Raw genomic sequence first — 21961 nt, forward strand, 5'->3', positions numbered from 1 at the left:
ATTATTATTATTTTTATTATATGTTTCCCACATAGTATGTTGTCCTTTCCCATCTTCTCTAATTGCTCCTTGATTTGGTTGGTGTCTTAACCCTCTGGCACTTACATTTGATTTTTTAGCTTCTATTACATTAACTAGTCAGTAAACATCAGGTAATTAAAATTTATGGAATCTAGAATAGCAAAACGATCTGTTTGTACTGTTATTTTGTCAAACATTAGAAAATTTTCAAATGGCATGAGTCCTCTCTTGTTGAGCTCTCAACTTCTTTCCTTTTCTTTCACTTTTTCTTCAATTTGGCATCGATATAATCTAAGAGATAACAATCTTGGGTCATTGTTGAAAAATTAGTTCTTGGCAAATAATGAAACATATACTTATTTTCTATTGTAGTTATTTCTTCACATAACAAATTATTCTCAAGTATATCATATCGAATTTTTTCCCTACAACATGGGACTGAATCTTAGTGAATTGTAGCAGCAAGGTCACTATCTCATTTTCTCTTATGATATAATGATGCTTACTATATTGTCAAAGGAAGTCCATAAAGAATCCAAATTCTGAAAAGGGCAATGAAAGTGATACATAGCCTAGAGTATTATAAGAATTCAAAGTTAAAACAAAAAGATAAAAGATAGTGTTAATCGTAAAAAAACAGAAAAACAATATAGAAGGATGCAATGTTGTTGTCATCAAGTGGGTGAGCCTTGGACTATGAAAGTAAACGAATGGAAATATCTACACATGTTTGAAAATTTTTTGTTACGGTAATGTGTTATCTATTATAATTTATTGCATGATAGACTTTAAATTATATTTTCATTGAATTTTATTTTTGTACTTATTTTTTTGTTATAGAAAAACAAATATGTTGAGCACTTTGGGCATCAAAGTTGTCACAACTACAAAACTTCTCTATACCATAGTTGGAGATAATTTAGCAACGAAGAGTTTCACTATTATGGTAGGAGGTTAAGGAAAACAAATCAAGCAACATAAGTTAGTCATAATGAGCAAGATGAAGTGAACATAGGTGGATCAAATGATACAGATGGCTTCATTAGTAAACATAGACAAAGCCATTGAATACCTTTTATGGAGTAAGCGTAAACATCGAGCCCGAGTAGTAGGGAAGAGGAGCAAAACAATGATAGCTTGTATTGAACAACTTTCTACTACAATCCAAAAAATTAGCCGAAGTTAGGAATAGTTATGAAGCAAATAGATGGATTGATGTTACAACTTTTTGCCACACCAGACTCACTCTCTATGGGATACGGATGAAAATAAAGTGTTATTCGTTTGTATGATATTGAAAAAAATGGAGTTCTTAAAGTTCGGAAGAAAATAGAAATAAAAACTTGAAGATTTTACTTAGAAAATATTGTGAGAGAGGAAAAACGGCCAAAATGATGGCAAAAGAGAGAAGAACAGGAAACGGAGAATAGGAAGGGTGCTGCTGATTTCTCTTTCCTAGCAATCATGTAATGGCGTTGTGTGGGAGCAATCACCAACTACTGTCGGTAGGCAAAAACGTCTTGGGCCCTTCTCTCTCACGATACATTCTTACAAAGCAATTAGTGATGGAGAGACGAAGAGAAAGAGAAAATGGGGTGTTGGGTCAGGACGGAGTTTTTAGAAAAAATAATTTGACTTGGTAATGGAGGTAATTATTAGGTGTGCAGGCGCTAGAGGAATCATAATGGGTCTTATTAATTACATATTAAAGAGCTAATTAGAATAGTTCTCCGATCTTCCTTGACTTTGCTATCAAATCTTATTTTTTTCATCACTATTAATGAGGAATTTCATTAGAAGGAAGCCTTGAAAAATATCATTCGCCATAATACCGTGTGGGTGGAGAATCGTTACAAAGAGGAGAAAGAACTGTTCCTCCAACCTCTCGTGAGATGAGAAATCAGAAATCCGTGAAAAATTCAGAGCAGTCGCCCGTGAATGACAATGGCAATTGGTAGGGTAGAGTGCAAGGGTGGTCAAGGCTAAAAGAAGGAAAGAAAAAACAAAAATCAATTAGTTGGCTTATGATTTTGAAATCCTAACACACAGAGATCTCATTTAAAATCATAAAAATGGCTGCCGCTCACAGTTGCTCTTTCCATAAATCAGAAAACTTTTCCGGACTTAACCCAAATTAATATACATATATAAAAAAACCTTCCCAACTTGAGCCTTCTCCGAGGTCATTTCGGCTATTTCTTGTTACAGTGCCACCTACTACCTTCACCAGCTGCACCCCATTTTTTGTTGACTGTAGTTTTAAATCCCTCCTTGCTGTCACAGTGTAAAGTTGAGAAACCAGCTTTATATGTAAGCTGGACATTCGTTTCATTCTTGCATTTTCGCTCTCTTCAGTTGGACTCCTGTAGAGCAGGTTGGTGCTTCTCGACCCCATCTTTCGTTTTTCTGTTTCTTCAATGTTGGTTCGTTTCTGTGGGCTCAAGGGTTCTGTAGATCGTAGATCGATGAAATGTGTGTTTTTGTTCTGGGATTTTGGGGTTTCACTTGCATTTTGTGTAAACGGGGGTAATGGGTTTTGTTGCTGCTCCTGACGGTCGTGAGATCTGCTTTTTTTTAATGCGAGTGAGAATGATGTTTCTTTTCTTTTTTAATTTTTTTTTCTCTCTTTCATTGCTGAATGTGGTTTGTTTCAGTATAAAATTGGAGCATCGAAGAGAAGAAAATTCTGTTTCTGTTAGCTCTTTCGCATTTGTTCCTTTTATTTTAATGGTGGACTCGATGGTGGAGTTTTGCATCCGGTTTGCTGTTTACTTGTTTTTTCCTTTTTGAGGTTGGTTGGTAGATTTTTTTTTTTTTTTTGTTTTTTAAAGTGAAGTGCATTAGATCTGCTTTTCTTGATGTGGGTTTCCATTTTCCACAGATCATTGTAAAACCCTTCAGAAGGAGCTTGAAATATTCTTACATTCTGTTCCTGTTGCATCTAAAGTCAGTTTTCTCTTTTTAAAGTGGCAAAGTTCTGGATTTGATTGTGGGTTTATGTTTTCTGGAGAATTTTATCTTACTAAATTAATAAACATGTTGCGAATCATGTCTTCTCTTTGCATCTCTCTGTAGATTTTTGCAGAGTGATCTGACTGAGGTGGTCAAGATCTGAAACTTCATGACCGCTTCTATATTACCCTGGTTTTCATGCTATGATTCGTCCAAAAAATTGAGTGAATCAGTTCAATGTTTCATTTATTCCTTCAAGGAACAAAGACCAACTCTGGAATAGTTTGCTCTGTTTATAATTTTTTTCCTGTAAATGCTTCAATTTTATTTATGAAAAATAAATAGCTGAGAATTAAAGGTGGCAAAAGAAAAGATAGTTTGTTTCTTCTTGCACTTATTTTTATTTTCACAAGATCTGTAGATAGTTTGTTTCTTCTTGCACTTATTTTTATTTTCACAAGATCTGCTTCTAGTTATGGCTTTTCTCTTAAAAATCCTAGGAGTTGGACTTCATGAAAACTTTCAACAGATAAATAAAACCCAGTATCTGTACTAGCTTGTTGTTTTTGGCCTCTGAGGCTTTGTTGAATTAGTCATTTGGCTGAAATAGAAATCGCTATGTTATTAGCCTTCTTCTTCCTGTAAATGTTAGGTTCAGTGAAAGTTTCAAGAGGAAAAGATAAAAGAAAAACCTGGCTATGCACTTTTCAGGATTTCGATTTGTGGGTTTTCAAATGTGATTTTTCGGTCAGTGGAATTCTATGCACTAAAAAAAAGAAAAGAAATTGAGGATCACTTGGCTCGCCCTATCATATCCAAGTGTAGTTGTCTTTTATTTTTACAGCATCTTGGTCTTCTGAGATATTCACCATTAATTAGTTTTATTTCTTGTAGGCGATTTCTGTGTTCCAAAATAGGAAAACTCCACCAAATGGAACCTCCCACTGTTTTCCTTGTTGCTGCTCTCCTTGTCCTGCTAAGCTCCTCTACTGATGCTCAGCCCAGCATTCTGTCTCCTACACCAGCCCCTGCACCTGCACCTGCACCTGCACCAGACTATGTCAATCTAACTGATTTACTAACAGTCGCAGGCCCTTTCCACACCTTCCTTAACTATCTTGAACAGACAAAAGTTATTGAAACCTTTCAGAACGAAGCAAACAACACTGACGAAGGTATTACAATCTTTGTTCCAAAAGATCAGGCCTTCTCATCCCTTAAAAAGCCTTCCCTCTCTAACCTCACTCAAGATCAGTTCAAGTCCCTCCTCCTATTCCATGCCTTGCCTCATTACTACAGTCTGGCTGAGTTTAACAACCTTAGCAAAGTCGGCCCAGTTAATACAATGGCTGGAGGCCAGTACACAATGAACTTCACTGATGTTACGGGAACTGTTCATGTCAGTTCAGGATGGGCTAATACTAAGATTAGCAGCAGTGTTCATTCCACTGAACCCGTCGCCCTATATCAAGTTGACAAAGTTTTGCTTCCTGAAGCAATCTTTGGTACCCCTCCTCCTCCTTCACCTGCTCCTGCCCCGGCTCCTGACATTGCACCAACTGCCGATTCTCCTGCGTCTGATGTCACAGGAAAAGGGTCTTCTCCTAAAGCTTCCGCCACCCCCTCCGCTTCTCCTGACAGAAACAATTTTGGACCTTTGAATTACTTGGGTTTGGCAATCTCTGGATGTCTGGTGATGCTCTTTTAAAGAAGATTCTTGTGGTATATGGGGTGTTTAATTTATAGACCAGAGAGAATATTCATCTGTACGTTTGAGGTTTGATTATTTCATATTCATGGAGGTGTATCTGAATGTTGTGGGTCTTGCAGATATGTTTCTATTTTAAATTGTCATTATTTGATTCATCCATATTCTACTGTTGTAATGATTGGAATTACTCTGTAGACACCATGGTTCTGATCTTCATATTTGCAGTTCTATAATCTGTTAGCCCATTGTGATATTGGATGACCAAGCCATTGATTCTAGACTCGTTGCCTTCAAGACAATCGTCTGCAGATACCTTACATTTTTGGCAACAATATTCTATTCTTTACATGAAAAAACAATTATGTAGGAGAAGCTTAAGTGATAAATGTGGACGCTTAATGTATGGCTAGCAAAGATAAATATAAATGGTAAAATGGCTGATTCAATACGAAAAGTCATTTGGTGTGGATCGAATGGTTGAGATAGCCGTTGATCGGACAATTGAGATAGCTGTTGATCATGATCAGACGATTGAAATAGTGTTTTGTTAAAGGAACAAGGAACTTAATGGTGGTTGGCTTGATACTTCTTATCTTTAATATTCTCACTTCTCTCCCAAATTACACTCTTTTCTCTTGCTAGTTCTCTCTTCTTTTCCCGAGCTTTAAAGAGCTGTGACAAGTACTTTCAAAGTAGTTTGATTCGTGAGACAAAGAAAATTGGCAACCAAAGTGTTCTGAGATTTTAAAGTTTTGTATCCTTAAATGTCACGAAGTTTTTGTGGAGCGAAATTTATTTTATTTTATAATAGCACATTATTTCTTTTTCTCTTGACATCGAATTTCCTTAGTCAGGAAAAAGGAAGGTCAAACAAAAAAGGGTCATAAGTAGCATAACAAAGCTTCAAGAAAGTGATAGTTTGAACATCAAGATTCAATCTTTAACTACAAATTACATTGGTTGAAAGTTAGGTGAATCTACTTTTTTATATAAGAAACAACTACTTGTCTAATTTTTCTACAAGATAAATTTACATGAAAAGTTGATGCATGACCTCCTATCACATCACCTCAACTCATTGGATTATTCAATCCCAAGTTGAAATCCCCTAGCTTTATTAGACTGAGTGGATGCCTTCCTACACTCTTTGATTAAAGAGGCTTTTTGAGATTTGAAGGCACAAATAATGACCTACTTTAACTCAATGGAAACAACAGAGCATGCCAAACTCTCCTAAAATTCCAATTTGAAACCACGTAAAGTTTTAGTTGATTTGACTAGCAAACCTATGCCATCATTCAGTTTCAAGAAATCAACTAGAAACTTATAAATATATCATGTCTTGCCACTTTGAGAGTGTCATTATTCCTACATTTAGCTGCTTCTCAATATCCCAACCACACCTCAAGTTGCAATATTTTGTTTTTTTATGTACTGAATGACCTCGAAGGTGCACTGTTGAATGCAAACAACATCTTTATGGAAGATATAAGCTGATACAAGTAGCCAATTCATGGCTAAACCTAGGATGAGGTTCCTCGAGGAAGGTGGAACAATAAGAACTATCATAGAAGATATTCTGGTAATTTGAATATGTAAGGGTAACGAAATCAATCAGGAGTAAGTGGTTATTACACATTTTTAGGGGTAATTTAAGTCTGATAATAAGACAGGGGATGTATTAGACCCTTGTCATTATTTTTATGATAACAAAATGGGTAGTTTGAAATTGTGTTTACTAATGGTGTTATCAGTATATTTTAGACACATACGTTCCAACGCAAATATTTTGAGGTCCATGGTAAAAGCTCAAAACAAAAGAATGATCAATCAAGTTGCCAAGTCAAGATTTGAAGTAAAAACTCATTGAAGATTGTTATTGTGAAAAACTTACATGAAGTGGAACCTTAAAGACTTAAAGACTAGAATCAAGTCATTTAGAAATATCTCAAGGACTCTAACCATGTAAGTAGATAGTCAACCAAATTTAGATTCTTAAGCACAATTATGTTATTAGGGAATGAAATTTTTTAAAACCATGTTTTAACTGATGCATATAAATGTTTTAGAAGTGGTAAATCACTTGGAATAACTTATATCATGTTTAAATGTCAAAATATTACACTGGCATATTGCATGTTTGATCAACCTGTATAGGCTTGATCAAGCATCCAGAATGTGACTGGCAAAAATTTTAAAGCATGATCCATTATCAGGTCTGGCATGATCAATCATACAAAACTCTTCAAAGTCAGTTCTATAAAACATGATCATCAATAGAATTGGATTGATCGATCAATAAATTTTCTAAAAGGTTGAAAACTCGTTGATTGATGCCCTTATCGATCAATAGGTTTAGGAAACCTAAGAATATAGTCTTATAGTTGATTGATCATACATTTTGATTAATCAATCAATACTTTTTATAACTTTTTGGAAACAGGCAAAAACAACTAGTTTGGCTGGAAATGTATAAATAAGCTCCCAAACACATAGAGGTTGAACTTATATTGGCATACCAAACCTCTGAAAAAATATTTTTTGGCTTAAAATTCTGAATTTATCCTTTTAAAGAGAATACTTCAAATTTGCCTAAACCTTCCATTTTCTCTTTAATTTTTTCTTTTTTTTTTTTGCATTTTAAGTTTCGTCAAACTCTTATACATTTTAATTCGCATGCTTAAAGATTTGGAAGCTTGGATCTCACTAGCAGAAGGGCTATCTCTCCAAATGAAACTTGTAAGTATAAATTTTACTCTTGTATTTTTAACTTTCTTAAATACCCAGTCACATTTTAAGTTCTCAAATACCTTAAAGCTTAAAGAATTTGCATTCTAGAGTCTGGAATCTAGAAAGAGAGTGCTTGCTAGAGCTAAAATCTAATTTGTATTAAATCTCTTGCGGAGATATTAAATTATGTAATTGGGGATTACACTTGGCCTAAAGAGAGCTGAAATCTCGTTTATATATTTCTAGCTACTAGAACTTATTAATAGAATTTTTCTCAACAAATGTTATTGGCAATGACTACCAATAGTGGAACATCGACAATAATTTTTTGGCCTCCTTGTGGTGTGTGCTTTGGACTACTTGTCTTATTTTATTTTTACATTTAAAACATTTAATTTTTAACTTAATTTCAATTCACCCTCTTCTGGAGAAGCCAACTGGGCCAACAAGATGTGCATATAAAGGAGAAATTTTCTCAAGATAGGAGTACTAGCTTAGAAACAACCCTAGTTAGTGAAGTATTTAATGAATGCAAGAAATGAAGTAAGGTACCCAAAATACCCAAGCACAATTTTAATTCTATTTCATGTCTAGTCATGGAGATTTAACCCCAGCCACATTCTCTGTCTCTCTCTCTCTCCCTCTTCTCTAGCTTAGAAACCATTGTAATATGAATAAAATTGCCTACATACCTCTACCATTAACTGTAACAAGTTAACTCCAATATTAGTATGTAGAAAGAACTAAAAATATATATATCTTTTAAAAATAGAATTTTTTACACATGTTTAACTGATAGATCCTCATTAAAATTAAACTTTTTTTTTTTTACATACGTGCAAATGAATGACTTATGTGGAAAACATAAACTGTGTGGAACCCACATTAGTGTACATATGGTAGGTCTCACATACTTTAAGCTCATATTAAGTTTGTCTCACATTAAACAATTCAAATCACACAAAAATGACACATAACATCGTTATTTTAGGGACATTTATGTCTTTTTACTTGCATTATTATAGTTAATAGACAATTAAATAGCAGTAATGCATGGATGCTATATTTTAGGGTATATAGGTAATTTACCTCTTAAAAAGGAGATGAATTGGTAATTTGCCTTTGAAGGGGAGATAAGTTGGTTGGTCTTTGTTGTTGCCCAAAAAGAGGGGAGGGTGTTCTTCTATATGATTTTGAGTTACAATTTGACTATCTAGGCATGGTCAACCAGTTCGTTATCAAACCCTAAAACAGAGATGGGTCGGTCAAATTTTACCTTTTTCGGAGTCGTTAAGATATGTAACTTGGATAAGGCACTAGGTTCGATTGAAACTAGTACTCAGTTAGGTCTAGTGAGGAACAAATCTAGAGGGTAAATAGGTTTGTCAATTTTTGTTGTTTAACTTGACTTCTTTTTAATTACTCATATATGTGTTTTTGTCCCTTCATTTAATATAAAGTGCAATGCCAATTTTACAATCTAAGTTTATGCACAATTTATTAAAATACATACGAAAGCAATCAACCACAAAGTACACAAGATTTGTAGGTAGTTCACAATCCTTATGTAGACTACTAGTCTGCCCCCAAGATGTTTTACCACCTCGAGGTTAGACTATCCGCAATAAATCACCTATATGGCTAATTACAATGTTACCCTCACAAGGACTTACACCATTCAATTAACCATAATAACTAATTGATGATGACACACCTGCACTTAGATTTAACCAATTCCGTCTAGACCTACACAGGGACTTTCAGAAGCTAATTAAGCAATCCGGTCTAGACCCACACAGGGATTTTCAGCATCAGCTCAGTAGGAGCAACATTATTGCAACATTACATCTAGACCCATAATGGGATCTTCAGTATCATATACCTACACAAGGTCTTATAGTTCAACAATAATAGTAAACAAGGTTTATACAAGGGTTAACATTGCCTACACGTCATGCATGCATGACACGGTGCGGACGGCCACGTCGCCTATGATCTCAAGAACAGGACGGCATTGCAAGTCATCGACCACACTTTATTAGATAAGGCCAACGGTGAAGTCCAGAAGCGATGTTACTGTGAGAAGCACATGAGAGGATAAAAGTACTGTCGTGGATGGGGCCCACTTGATCATGACGTGATCCAGATTGAGAAGAATCGCGGAAAAGCGAGTTCACAGATGATTAGTTAATCATAAGGAGAATGATTTGAGGCGGAGTTAACTAAATCCGGTTCGGTCTGGGGCAGAGTTAAGGTCGGCGGCCCTGATGCAACTATCGCAAACCGCTTGAACCGCTTAAGTCCGGTTAGGTCTGGGCTCTTTGACTCTCATGTAAGACGAGTCTCATAGGAAAGTTTCTGAAGCTCATGCGAGAGAAGGGTACCATTGAATAAAACAAACAAAAGCTGAAAAAGTACGGGACATTCCTTGCAAAACATGCATCGGTGATCGCTGGCTAGCGCTTCAGTCTTCGCGGGTCCGTAGGAAAAACCGTTTTCTTCCACTCTTTGCCCTTCCACAAAGCAAAATGAAGCCAAACCCTCCTCTTTCTCGCTCTCTTACAGTAATATGAAGAACGCCCAGATTAAAAATTGGTCTACGTTAGGAAAAGAAATTCTCCATCATATGAAGAAGCGATCTTAGACTTCAACAGGTTTGGTAGCTTGAATTCAGATTTCCTTTTTGATTTTTGATTTTTTTTGTTTTTTTTGTTTTAGTTCTCTCGCTCGCATTCATTTGCATGCTCCTCGCATGTTTTATGTTACTTACGTGTCAGTCATTTTCGTTTCACGTTGCTTGATTGTCGAGCTTTGATTTGATTTGAATTTTCGTTTCTGTTATGATTTTCTTTTTTATAGCAATGCGATTTCTTGAATCGGAATTGGGCCCGTCCGCTTTTGAATCTCTGAAGGATATACAGAAGAGATAAATTTATTCTTTGTAAACTTTTGTTGATTGAATATGGCTTTCTGTTTGTTGTAATGCCTTCCTGTGAACGTTTTGGGGATCAGGAATAAAAATTTGGGATCCTTGCACTTGTAAATATTCAATCTCACGTTTTCTTCATTGGGTTGTTCCCCCTTTATAACTGAATTGCTGTTTCCGTTTTCCGGGTTGTCTTTTATATTCTTCGCAAATTTGAAATATATTCCAAGTTCGGAACAAAATTTTGCTGTGCAGTGTCTGGTGGCCCTCTCCGGCGATTTGCACCGTAGACTGTAGCAATTATGTCTAGCTTTGTGGGTGTCATAGTTTCAGATCCATGGCTTCAGAGCCAATTTACTCAGGTTGAGCTCCGCGGGCTGAAATCAAATGTAAGTTCAATTTAACTTCATTCGTCCTAACCTTTTGTCTTATTAAAAAAATGTGGAAATGCTTTGTTAGGATTTTTTTATTCTCACTTCAATGGATCTTCGTCTTGTTGAGTCTCTTACGTTGAAGATTTTTTAAGCCAATTTGTTTACCAAACTTGTTCAACTCAGCACTTTTGATATGAGATTTTATATGGTTTATGTAGTTTATTTCGATGCGGAGCCAATCGGGCCACGTGACTGTTGGAGATTTACCTTCAGTGATGGCGAGGTTAAAAGCTTTAAGGGAGAAATTTACTGAAGAAGAGATAAGAGAGATATTGGGTGAATCATATCCAGATACGACTGATGAAATCGATTTTGAAGCCTTTCTTCGTGTGAGCTCCATGACACTTTATACATTCTTTTTTCATGTTCTTTTTCCTTCGATGATGGTAATAATCAATTGGAATTCATGTGTTTAAAAAGGAAAATGAACGGATACTATCCACATAAGTATTTTTATAAGGAACTTCACTTGATGGGCAGGCTTACTTGAATCTGCAAGCTCGTGCAACTGCCAAGAGTGGGGATTCAAAAAATTCATCTGCATTCCTTAAGGCAACTACAACGACTCTTCTTCACACAATAAGTGAATCAGAGAAAGCCTCATATGTAGCCCACATCAATAGCTACCTTGGAGATGACCCCTTTTTAAAGAAATATCTTCCTTTAGATCAGGCAAAAAATGATCTTTTTGAACTTGCAAAAGATGGAGTACTTCTTTGGTGGGTAATTATAACAGGATATGTGAATTCATGTAGTTGTATCTGCATCAGGTCACAAATGCAGTTTTCTAATTTCTCTTATATGCTTGTTAACTTGTTGCAGTAAGTTGATTAATGTTGCCGTTCCGGGAACTATAGATGAACGGGCAATTAACACTAAACGGGTGTTGAATCCATGGGAAAGAAATGAGAATCATACTTTGTGCCTCAATTCTGCTAAAGCTATAGGGTGCACTGTTGTTAATATTGGTACTCAAGATTTGGTTGAAGGAAGGGTGAGTCCTGGAGTGGTTTCATATTTTTAAATGAGTTACAAAATCTTAAGTGCTGCACTGAAATTTTAATTTCTTTCTCTGCAGCCCCATCTATTACTTGGATTGATATCTCAAATTATAAAGGTATAGTACCTGAATTTCTTCAACAGTCCATTGAAATTGAAAGACTTGTACTGTACAAGTATCAGGTTTGAATTTTTCATCATGTCAGAAGACAGTTTCAATTTTCTCTGGTGATTTTATTGTCAGATACAACTCTTAGCAGATCTCAACTTGAAGAAGACACCTCAACTAGTTGAGTTGGTTGATGACAGCAAGGTCAATGCTTGATTCATTTCTTTCCTAGGATTTTACTAGTAGACTTTTTTTTGTTTTGTTTTTCATTTACATGTGACTGGAACTTTTGGTGTATAGGATGTGGAGGAGTTGATGTCCTTAGCACCTGAGAAAGTCTTGTTGCGATGGATGAACTTTCATCTTGATAAGGCAGGATATAAAAAACCTGTAACAAATTTTTCTTCTGATTTGAAGGTAAATGAAGGATCTAACAACCCTTTGTCATCCCCCTTTTCCTTGTGCATTTGCAAAAGGTTGCATGTAAAACAGATGAATTTCTGATGGAGCCTCGTTTTTAGTTTTCTTTTCTGAAAATGTTTTTGCTGTCATTGTATGTTTCTTTGTTCATTCATCAAGTTGTAGTAGGGACAAGAAGACCTTTCACATCTCTCACATTTCATGAAAATTCGTGTACTGTTTGGGCTGCACTTTGTGATCTTCTTGACTAGTATCTTGTATGTTGATTCAATTTAGTTGTCCTAAAAGTGTTGAAAATATTAAGTATCAATCTGGTAGATGAAATAAGAAAAAAGGCTGTCTGGTACAACATCTACAGCAAGGAGAAATTTTTTTTTGTGACAGTCTCTTGGTTGTTGTACAATTGTGCTTGGAGGTTTCTTGCCATTTCTTTCAAAGCTAATGAGCTCATCTGCTTGCAGGATGGAGAAGCTTATGCATTCCTTCTGAATGTTCTTGCACCAGAGCACTGTAGACCTGGTACATCGGATACTTCAGACCCCACTGAGAGAGCAAAACTTGTCATTGAACATGCAGAAAGAATGGATTGCAAGAGATATCTTACTCCAAAAGACATTGTTGAAGGGTCTACAAATCTGAATCTTGCATTCGTTGCTCATATCTTTCATCATAGGTTGTGATCTCTCTCTCTCTCTCTCTCTCTCTTTCATTCTTGTTTGTTCCAGAAAGTTCTTTTGCATGTTTCAGCTATGTTTGACAAAAGATTCTTCATGTGGTTAACTAGTCTAATAATGTGATTTCTTAAAGGTCTCAGTGGTTACATAACAAGCATAGGGTGGTAAGACTCGAAGTTACATGGCTACAGAAAATTATCTGCATACCACCCAAAGAACAAAATGAAATTCTCACCAGAAAAATAATTATGTTTTTGCTAATTATGTCTAATTGCAACTTAGTCTGTTTTTCTTTTCATAAATGAAAGGCCTTAAAATTATAGGTCAATTATTTGTCTTTTATTATCAACATGGAAAACATTTTGTTATAGTTGTGGCTCTGAGGTGATTAATAGGACTTACATCTACCATGATCAACATGATCAATAGCTCAAATTCCAAGAGTGCTCAGAAAATGAAAGGACTTATTTCATTATGCTTGTCTGCATTACAGAAATGGTCTCTCTGTGGATACTAAGAAAATGTCATTTGCTGAGATGATGGAAGATGATGTGCAAGTATCTCGAGAAGAGAGAGCTTTCAGATTGTGGATTAATAGCCTTGGAATTGCTACTTACATTAATAATGTGTTTGAGGATGTCAGAAATGGGTATTCCTTTTGTCCCAATAGCTCTCTCTCTCTCTCTTCTTTGTTTTAATTTTCACTGTGTCTGAATGAGGGTTGTCATCACTGTCTTTTATTATCACCAATTATGTCTCTTTTTTTCCAGGTGGGTTCTTTTGGAAGTCCTTGACAAAGTCTCACCAGGGTCTGTTAACTGGAAACATGCCTCAAAGCCTCCTATTAAGATGCCATTTAGAAAAGTAGAAAACTGCAACCAGGTTGTGCAGATAGGAAAAGAGTTGAATTTCTCTCTTGTTAATGTAGCTGGAAATGACATTGTTCAAGGCAACAAAAAGCTGATACTTGGTGAGTGTTGTATACTGTTTGAGAAATTATTGCCATTTTTAGGTGTTTCAACATTTTTAGTTTGTCTCGTCATTTACTCTACTGTGTCCTTGACCCTTGCCAGTTAGATCAGGTTCACATCATACCATTCTCATTCCACCCTCTCTTGTTATCTGGTAGGAGTGAACCTAGCCTGACATGGAATCAAGAGGCACAACAATGAAATTTTTATTTTATTGGTGTTTGGAATGAAGGACGGTAATCATATAGCTGGCCGCAAGACAGCTGTGACAAGATTATGATGATGTTGATTGGATATGGACCCTGCTAGAGGTATTGTGGTGAAGTACACCACTGACCTGTTTACATTGGCACAAGAAGAATGTCGACCAATCTTTTATATGGGTTAGTTACTCATAAGAAGGATAATGTTGTCTTTTTGAATATAAAATGAGGTTAAGAGGGTGAAAGTAATTGAAATGTAAACCAGGGGAATGTGAGTGAATATTCCAAGGGGATGAGAGTGATTTAGCAATTTTGCAGGGTCTGAGAGTAATTAATAAGGTCATTGTGAGGTTTGACTTGTCTAAATTTAATAAGGTCAAATGTTGTCCAGTCTTATCTGTTGGAAGGTGTAATTAGGTTATATTTAGTTTACTTTGTTTTTTAGGAAAGTCGTTTCCTAGGGTTTAATGGAGATCAGGGATATGAAAGTAATTTTTCATATTGCTTAAGTTATAAATAGGGGAGAGGAGTCAGGAGACCCTAACCTCTCCCTTCTCTTTTCTTCCTGCAAATTCCAACATGGTACCAAAGGTCGTTTAGGTCTCTGGGTTGACAATCAACTCACAGAGAGAATGGAGCTCTCCTTCAGTTTCACTACTGTTCCATACTTTTCTTGACTTGTCTAGATTTAATAAGGTCAACTGTTGTCTAGTCTTATCTATTGGAAGGTATAATTAGGTTAGATTTATTTTACTTTGGTTTTTTAGGAAAGATTCTTCTTTTAAAAAGTCGTTTCCTAGGGTTTAATGGAGTTCAGGGATATGAAAGTAATTTTTCATATTACTTAAGTTATAAATAGAGGAGAGGAGTCTGTAGACCCTAACCTCTCCCCTGTCTTTTCTTCCTACAAATTCTAACAAGGTATCAGAGGTTGTCTAGGTCTCTGAGTTGATAATCAACTCACAAAGGCAATGGAGCTTTTCTTCAGTTTCATTGTTATTTTATAGTTTTCTCTAGTTTCTTTTTTCTAGTTTGTCTTCCTAATTTAGTTTTTTTGCTGTTGTTGTTTGTCTAATTCTGCAGTTCGGTAGTTCTCTCTCATAAATAGTATCCGCTCTGACAAATCTGGATTTCCAATTACTATCTCGGATCAGACTTGAAAAAACCTAAAAAGCCTACCATACTCTCTTCTTCTTTGTTGAGTCGTGATCATGGTGATTCCATGATTTTGTTCATCTGGTTCTCCTTTCTTTTGTTGTGTTGTTTGGCTTTGATCTCTTTCTTCAATGAATACCTGCTGTCTTTTCTCTGGATTCATTCAAATCCCACAGCAATCTTGCTTTACTTGCTACCTCTCTCAGTTCAACCACGCTGTCGGAAGCTCCCTCAGTACACCGCTGCATCGAGGTCAAAAGTCACCTTCATCGATCTTTGTTGAGGAAGGATAGTGGCCAGAATAGTTGCCTCCCCACTCTGCACCTTCTGCCCTATAACTTGAAGGAGAAAATGCAAAGCACCAAGATGTGAAGATTAGTCATTCTGCTCAAGCTGCATCTTCGACCGAATCAATGCAACTGAGAGAGAGAAAAGAGGAAAAGGATGAGACTAGATGAGGATCACATTATTCAAGATCCAGGTTCTGATGAAGTGTTGGGATGGGCTGAAGAAGGCTTCAATTTGACTCGTGATCTATTGTTCATATTGCTTTCCTCAATTTCATCTGCGATTGTTTTAATTATTTAGGACTTTGTTTAGGAAGGATATTCAAATCCTAGTGGGCAATGGATCCCCTTCGACATACACAAAGGTGGTCTTTTCTTCTGACGTGTTGAGGAGCATGCCCATCTCAATGAAGGAGTTGTTGAATAGGAAGGTTGAGATTGTTTATGCAGAAGAGGGCCGTCCAGACCTTCATATCTCTGTTCTATACTTTGATAATTAGTTTTGTGTGCTGTTGCGTCCATTAGAGTGATGACTGGACAGCATAGCATTGACCTTGATGAGCAGGGATGTTTGCCAATAAAGCTGGAAGGCCATGGAATATTGGTGGATTCATGGGCCAGAGATATCAGAGTTTTCCCTTTTTTCGCATGAATTCATTTAGCTGCCTAAACTCCAAGGAATATTGGGTTTTCTAATATGTTGAGGTTTTTCCCAACCTTAGTTAAATTTGATGGTCAATTCTTTGGTTAAATTTGTTTATCAATTTTTTGGTGCATTCTAGTGGTTAATGTTTTGGTTAAATTTATGGTCACTTTTCTTGGCCCAATATTTGGTTAGTTCTATTGTGACATAGATGGTCTCTTCTTATGGTCAATTCTATAGTTATATTCTCTCATATTCTTTTGGTGGTTTTCCTTATATTTTTTTTTGGAATTCTATTGCCATAAAATTTTCCTCTTGTTTTAAGAATTGTTTGTGTCAATCTCTTTGTTTGAGTTCCTTGGGTTGATTTCCTCTTATTTTAGGAATTGTTTGTGTCAATCTCTTTATTTGAGTTCCTTGAGTTGGTCGTCTTATTTAGCTATATATGGATGTTTATTCCCCTTGAATGGATTTACTATTGCCCTTTAGAATTCCAAAACTATATATGGTGTTCCATTACCATCTTTTAGGGTCTATTTGGAAACCCATTGAAAAGAAAAGAAAAGAAAAGAAAAGAAAAGGAGAATTTGACCATTATTATTCCTAACAATAGCTAGTGAAAAAGAGATTTTGATCATTATCTCATTTTCACTAACTATTTTGGAAACAATAATGGTCAAATTCTCATTTTTTTTCTTTTCTACGGTTCCAAACAGACCCTTAGTGATTGTCCTTTTTCTTACTTAGTGATCATTGTCACCATTTTGTGTTCAAAATCCTCTATGTTGGTTTTGAATTTTATTATTTGTGTCACCTATACTTCTGTTACCTTTTTTTGGGGTTTTGCCCTCATGTTAGATTGTGAGAGTCCATGTTTACCTAAATATTTATTCTTGGGACACCTCGAGGTGGTTTGTTATTAAGGGGAAAATGGAGGGAAGATGACTTTTGTAGAGTTTTATGTTCAAGCAAGGATCTTTGCCATTTATTCCCCAGCTTGAAGGGGAGAAAGAGTATAAAATGTGTGCAAAATGCAAGCTTAAAAGCTGAAGACCACAAAGCCAAAAAAATTGAAAATTTTTAAGCCACAAAGACCACATTTTTTTTTGAAGAATAATTTTTTTATCTCTTTTAATGCTTAAAATGGGATTTGAGAAACAAATATTTAACAAGCTGAAGCTACATTTAGTTTCCTTGTTTTCTAGCGAAGTTGTTTCTTGTAGAGAGTAGTTTCCAAGGGTTTACAGGAGATCAGGGACATAAATGTAATTTTTATATTGTTTAAGTTATAAATAGGGGAGGGGTTTTTAAACCTTAATCTCTCCTCTCTTTTCTTCTAGTAAATTCCAACATTATCCAATCTATTATCAAATTGTATATGTTTTTAAGGTATTATCCTATATTACTTGAAACCCACTTCAAGGATCTGAGCCTTTGGTTTTAAAGTAAATGTCATTTGAGCTTGTGGTTTGAAGTCAATGGCGTTTGAGCCTGTGATTTTGTAGTAAATGGCATTTGAGCCTGTGGTTTTACCATTTGGACTGCATACCACCACATGATCTTCACTCTGATTTGTCCTTCTCTGGTTGCATCTTTTGGTGCTTTTCCTTCAGCTTATTTATGGCAATTGATGAGGTCCAGCATACTCAAACTCTTGAAAAATTTGAGAAATTACTCTCATGGAAAAGAGATAACCGATGTGGATATCCTAAATTGGGCGAATGCCACAGTGAAAGGTGCAGGCAGAAGTTCTCAAATGGAGAGTTTCAAGGTTAGATCTGATTTATTTTATTCTTGTGCATTAACTTCTCTTTCATAATTTTTTTTCTTTTGCTTCTTGTGCCGACTTCCTGTTCTTTTGGTTCAGGATAAAAATTTATCAAACGGGATATTTTTCCTTGAGCTTCTCAGTGCATGCGAACCGAGGGTTGTCAACTGGAATCTTGTTACCAAGGGAGAAAATGGTACGATCTCTTGAAACCAATCACTGGGTGCTCAGAAAATTTGCTTCGGATATCAACTTTGTGTATGTGGATTTGACTGTAACCTTTTACATGCAGAGGAGGAAAAGAGGTTGAATGCTACATATATAATCAGTGTGGCCAGAAAGCTTGGGTGTTCAATTTTTTTGTTGCCTGACGATATCATGGAGGTGACTTTATATTCCTATTTTCTCTCTTTCTTCCAGTCTTCTATCACTTTTCATTTTGAAACCTTCTAGATGTCCATAGAGTCTTGGGTTTGCCAGACTAGAATTTTGCCACTATTAAGTTTCCATCTTCATCAAAACTTTCAGACCTCATCTGCAATGCCTAAATCTTGTGCAGGTGTTGATCTAATGTAACAACCCATAATTTTCATCATGACTCAAAACAAACATTCATTGACAGAATCATTGCCTCACTTTCTGAAGTCTGTCAAACTTTTATTTGTTGATCAGGTGAATCAGAAGATGATTCTTACTTTGACGGCGAGTATCATGTACTGGAAACTACAGCAGCCTGTGGAAGAATTGGAAGAGTCAGCAGAAGCTTCAACACCAAATGATCCTGAATCTTCAACCCCAGATGCATCTGTTCAAGCTTCAAATGAACAGACGTCCAGTGATGACATTGGAAGTGACCCAAAAGACATTTCTAACTTGACCATAGATGGCGCTCCCTCCAGTAGCTTGGACATGGAAAATGGTAAAACTCCTGCTCTGGAATGATCTATCATCTGGCATTGCCTGACCTGTTATTTCATCCGCTCACAGAATCAAAATAAGAGTTTACAACATCTTGGTTTTCTTTCTCTATTTGGATTTTCTGCGTTAGGGCTGAGAGTCTGAGCATGCAACTGAAGGGAATCTCCCTCAAATGCTTGAATCCAAATTGAAGATCTTGTAAAACCAGTGGCCCTAAAATATGAGAAAGATGTCTAGGCTTCAACAGAATTTGTATGTAAGGGTTTTTCCCTTGGTAGGTGTATTCTTTTTTGCAGGCCATTTGGATTTACAATGTTGAATAATTTATGAGAAAGAAAAATGCCTATTCGTTTATTCGTTCTTCGGTCATCTGTTTCAGATTCAAACTGATCTTGCTAATGTTGTTCATCATCAGTTGCAGAGCTGCAAAGAGATGTGGCGATGAAACGATTGAGAATCTAAGTTATACATTACTATAGTTGATCCATACGAAAAGAAAGATGTTGTTTGTTCTGGACAGGGTGAAAATAATAGAAACAAATTTGAGTAAATAAGAACAAACGATCTTCATTCTTCAACTAGAGATAATAAGGCCTGGAGAGTGGATGACGAGGTGATGAGCCATGAGGGTTCTCATTGTCAAATAGGGCTGCTATCTAAGGTTAGAATTAAGGCTTTGGTGCCATGAGATGGTTATATTGAATGGCATGATTTGATTAGGGTAGTTGCCTTCAAGCATTACATGGCTAAAGGGAAAGCTGTTAGGTCCCATTAAGAACAAGTTGTTAATTTGTTACTCTTTTTTCTTAAAACTTATGTATGTTCACAATTTTGAAAATTTTTAGTGTGCAATATTGATTTTAAAGTAATAGATTGTACATAATAAACCAATGACATAATGAGTATAAGGAGATTTATAGTGTTTCGTAATTCTCTTTACGGATTGCTAATCCTCTTAAGGTGTTTACAACTCAGAGTTAATCCACTATGTTTGAGTTGCTAAATGACATTTATGACAAATAACGGCAAGGATCAATTACAACAAGGCCTTGCACTATTCAATTAACCATAACAACCAATTTACATGAATACACCTCACATAGATGCAATAGCAAACTATATAGCAACCTAGACTCATGAAGGGATTTTTCAACAATTCAATAGGCTACACAAGCCTAGATTTACACATGGATTTGTTGAAGTTCATAGGCTATATAAGCTTAGACCCACAAAAGGATTTTTTAGCAGCTAACTAAGCAATTCAGTATAAATCCACAAAATGACTTATGCTATTTCTCCTCAATTAGTTGAGTTGAGGAATAGTCTTTGCCTATACAAGACTTGACATGTGCTTCTAAGGGTTGCTTGTTTGAATTTTAACACACACAAAACCTCTTGATAGGATGATTTTACAATATAAGCACAAATAAGATAGGTATCACCAATAATCCTATGTAACTACTCTACTTAATAGCAGCTCACTAGGTCTTTAATTGACCATAATTCAAAATTCTAACTCGAAATATAACTGAGATTGTTTCTTCAAACCTAGATGAAACACATAATGTGTTGGAAGGTTTGATGCTTTTCGTATGATCGATCGTACTTTTTAAACAATGATCGATTGTACTTTTTGGTAGAATTTTTTAATAAGTTCTAAGCATGGGAAAGGCCAAAATATGAAGGATTAAACTTTCTAAAACTATTGTGTAATATTTTAAAACATGATTTCAAAATAACTTTGATGTCTTAATGTTCCAATTCACACTTTTACCCAAGATTTGGAAATTGTCTGGCTCTTCTTTTACATAGCTAAAGGTTGTGAGAATTTCGGAAGATGTTTGGACACTAGTTCTTCAACTCTTCATGCTTCAGTATTTGTATGTGTTTCTTTAAAATGACTTGTTTTTCCTTTTACTTGATGTCTTTTGTGTTGATTTAATTGGTTCTTCTTAATTGGAAAAAAATCAGTAATTAAACAGTTTAGGGAAAATAGTTATCGACAAAAAATGAAAAACTTTTAGGTGATAAACTAAACCATTAAATTTTAAAAATATATTTTTTTGGCCAAAATTGTTATCAATAAATACTTTTTAATAATTGAAAAAGGTTTTTGATGAATAATTAATCCTTTCAAATTCTCATAGGAAACATTATTTTCATCGAGAATACCTTTGTAGGTCGAATATAGACTATGTTTTTCTTCGGCATAAAATTCTACTAAAAAATTTAAGGATTATTTTTAGGTTTTTTGGGGAAATTTTACTTGAAAATTATTTTTTGTAATGACTTTATATGAAAAATTAGGAATTCAACCATGTTGTTTTCCAATGAAACTATTGTTTTATCATTGTTTTGAGGTCCATGTAGCCATGTTAAGGCTATGTTTATGCAACCTCTAAATTGGTAATTCCTTTTGCCTAATATTTCAATTTTCACATGAACAAATATTATTTTATGTTACCCTCACACAATATTCACCTACCTATTTTAAAGCAATTACTAAATGCTAATCGCTACCCCAGGGCACTAAAAATAAGGAGAACTTTTATAAATATGACGTAGAATTGTAATTATGCAAACTGTTATGTATCCTCTTATATCTTTTCCTTTTAAAGCATAAAACCCTAAGGGTATTATAGTCATTGTAAATACTTTCCCATAACTGTAAATATACCCTTAATACATGGGGTTGAACAACAAGCCAAATTCGTCCACTCACTTCTCTCTCATTTCCTCTTCTTTTTCTCTCATGGTTTCTTCTCTCCTCTCTCCCAAGAACTAAAGTTCTTCTCTTCTCTTGTTTCCTTGGGATCTCCTGTGTTTATGTGTAAGCCGAAAAAATCAACAATAAATACTTGACAAGCATCATATCCTAATTACTCTCTTTTACTAATTTTTGTGCCTAATACATGGAAGAGATTTTAAGGATCCGTATATGATACATAACACTAAGAAACAAAGTAAACCATTTTAGTGCTGGCTAATAGAATATAGCTACAAGTTTTTTCAAAAGAGAGGTGATACAAACTGGCAACTT

The 21961-nt window shown here is 35.4% G+C and overlaps 2 protein-coding genes across 5 annotated transcripts; both read left to right on the top strand.

Moving 5' to 3' along the window:
• Nucleotides 1–2227: 2227 nt before the first annotated feature.
• On the top strand, nt 2228–4935 carry LOC137933955 (fasciclin-like arabinogalactan protein 7). Of its 4 annotated transcripts, XM_068778110.1 has the most exons (4): nt 2228–2395; nt 2676–2812; nt 2903–2967; nt 3868–4935. In XM_068778110.1, exon 4 carries the CDS (start codon nt 3905–3907, stop codon nt 4679–4681), a length of 777 nt encoding a protein of 258 aa, XP_068634211.1. In that variant the 5' UTR covers nt 2228–2395; nt 2676–2812; nt 2903–2967; nt 3868–3904; the 3' UTR covers nt 4682–4935. The 4 variants fall into 4 exon arrangements, with proteins under 4 accessions (XP_068634211.1, XP_068634221.1, XP_068634203.1 ...); XM_068778120.1 differs by lacking the exon at nt 2903–2967; XM_068778102.1 differs by lacking the exons at nt 2676–2812; nt 2903–2967 and having other exon boundaries at nt 2229–2395.
• A 4928-nt stretch (nt 4936–9863) lies between these two features.
• LOC137940337 (fimbrin-5-like) lies at nt 9864–19265 on the top strand. The gene is made up of 15 exons (XM_068785350.1): nt 9864–10068; nt 10596–10729; nt 10933–11103; nt 11255–11493; nt 11597–11768; nt 11853–11891; nt 12018–12086; nt 12183–12299; nt 12764–12975; nt 13470–13625; nt 13747–13946; nt 17849–18006; nt 18103–18199; nt 18296–18387; nt 18676–19265. The coding sequence occupies exons 2-15, from the start codon at nt 10643–10645 to the stop codon at nt 18943–18945; spliced, it is 2079 nt and encodes a 692-aa protein (XP_068641451.1). The 5' UTR covers nt 9864–10068; nt 10596–10642; the 3' UTR covers nt 18946–19265.
• The last annotated feature ends 2696 nt before the right edge of the window (nt 19266–21961 follow it).

The sequence above is a fragment of the Aristolochia californica genome, unplaced genomic scaffold, assembly GCF_029961685.1.
Source record: "Aristolochia californica isolate CCGP_79_NKW_82.1479 unplaced genomic scaffold, dmAriCali1.0.hap1 SCAF_10, whole genome shotgun sequence".
Classification (NCBI taxonomy): Eukaryota; Viridiplantae; Streptophyta; class Magnoliopsida; order Piperales; family Aristolochiaceae; genus Aristolochia; species Aristolochia californica.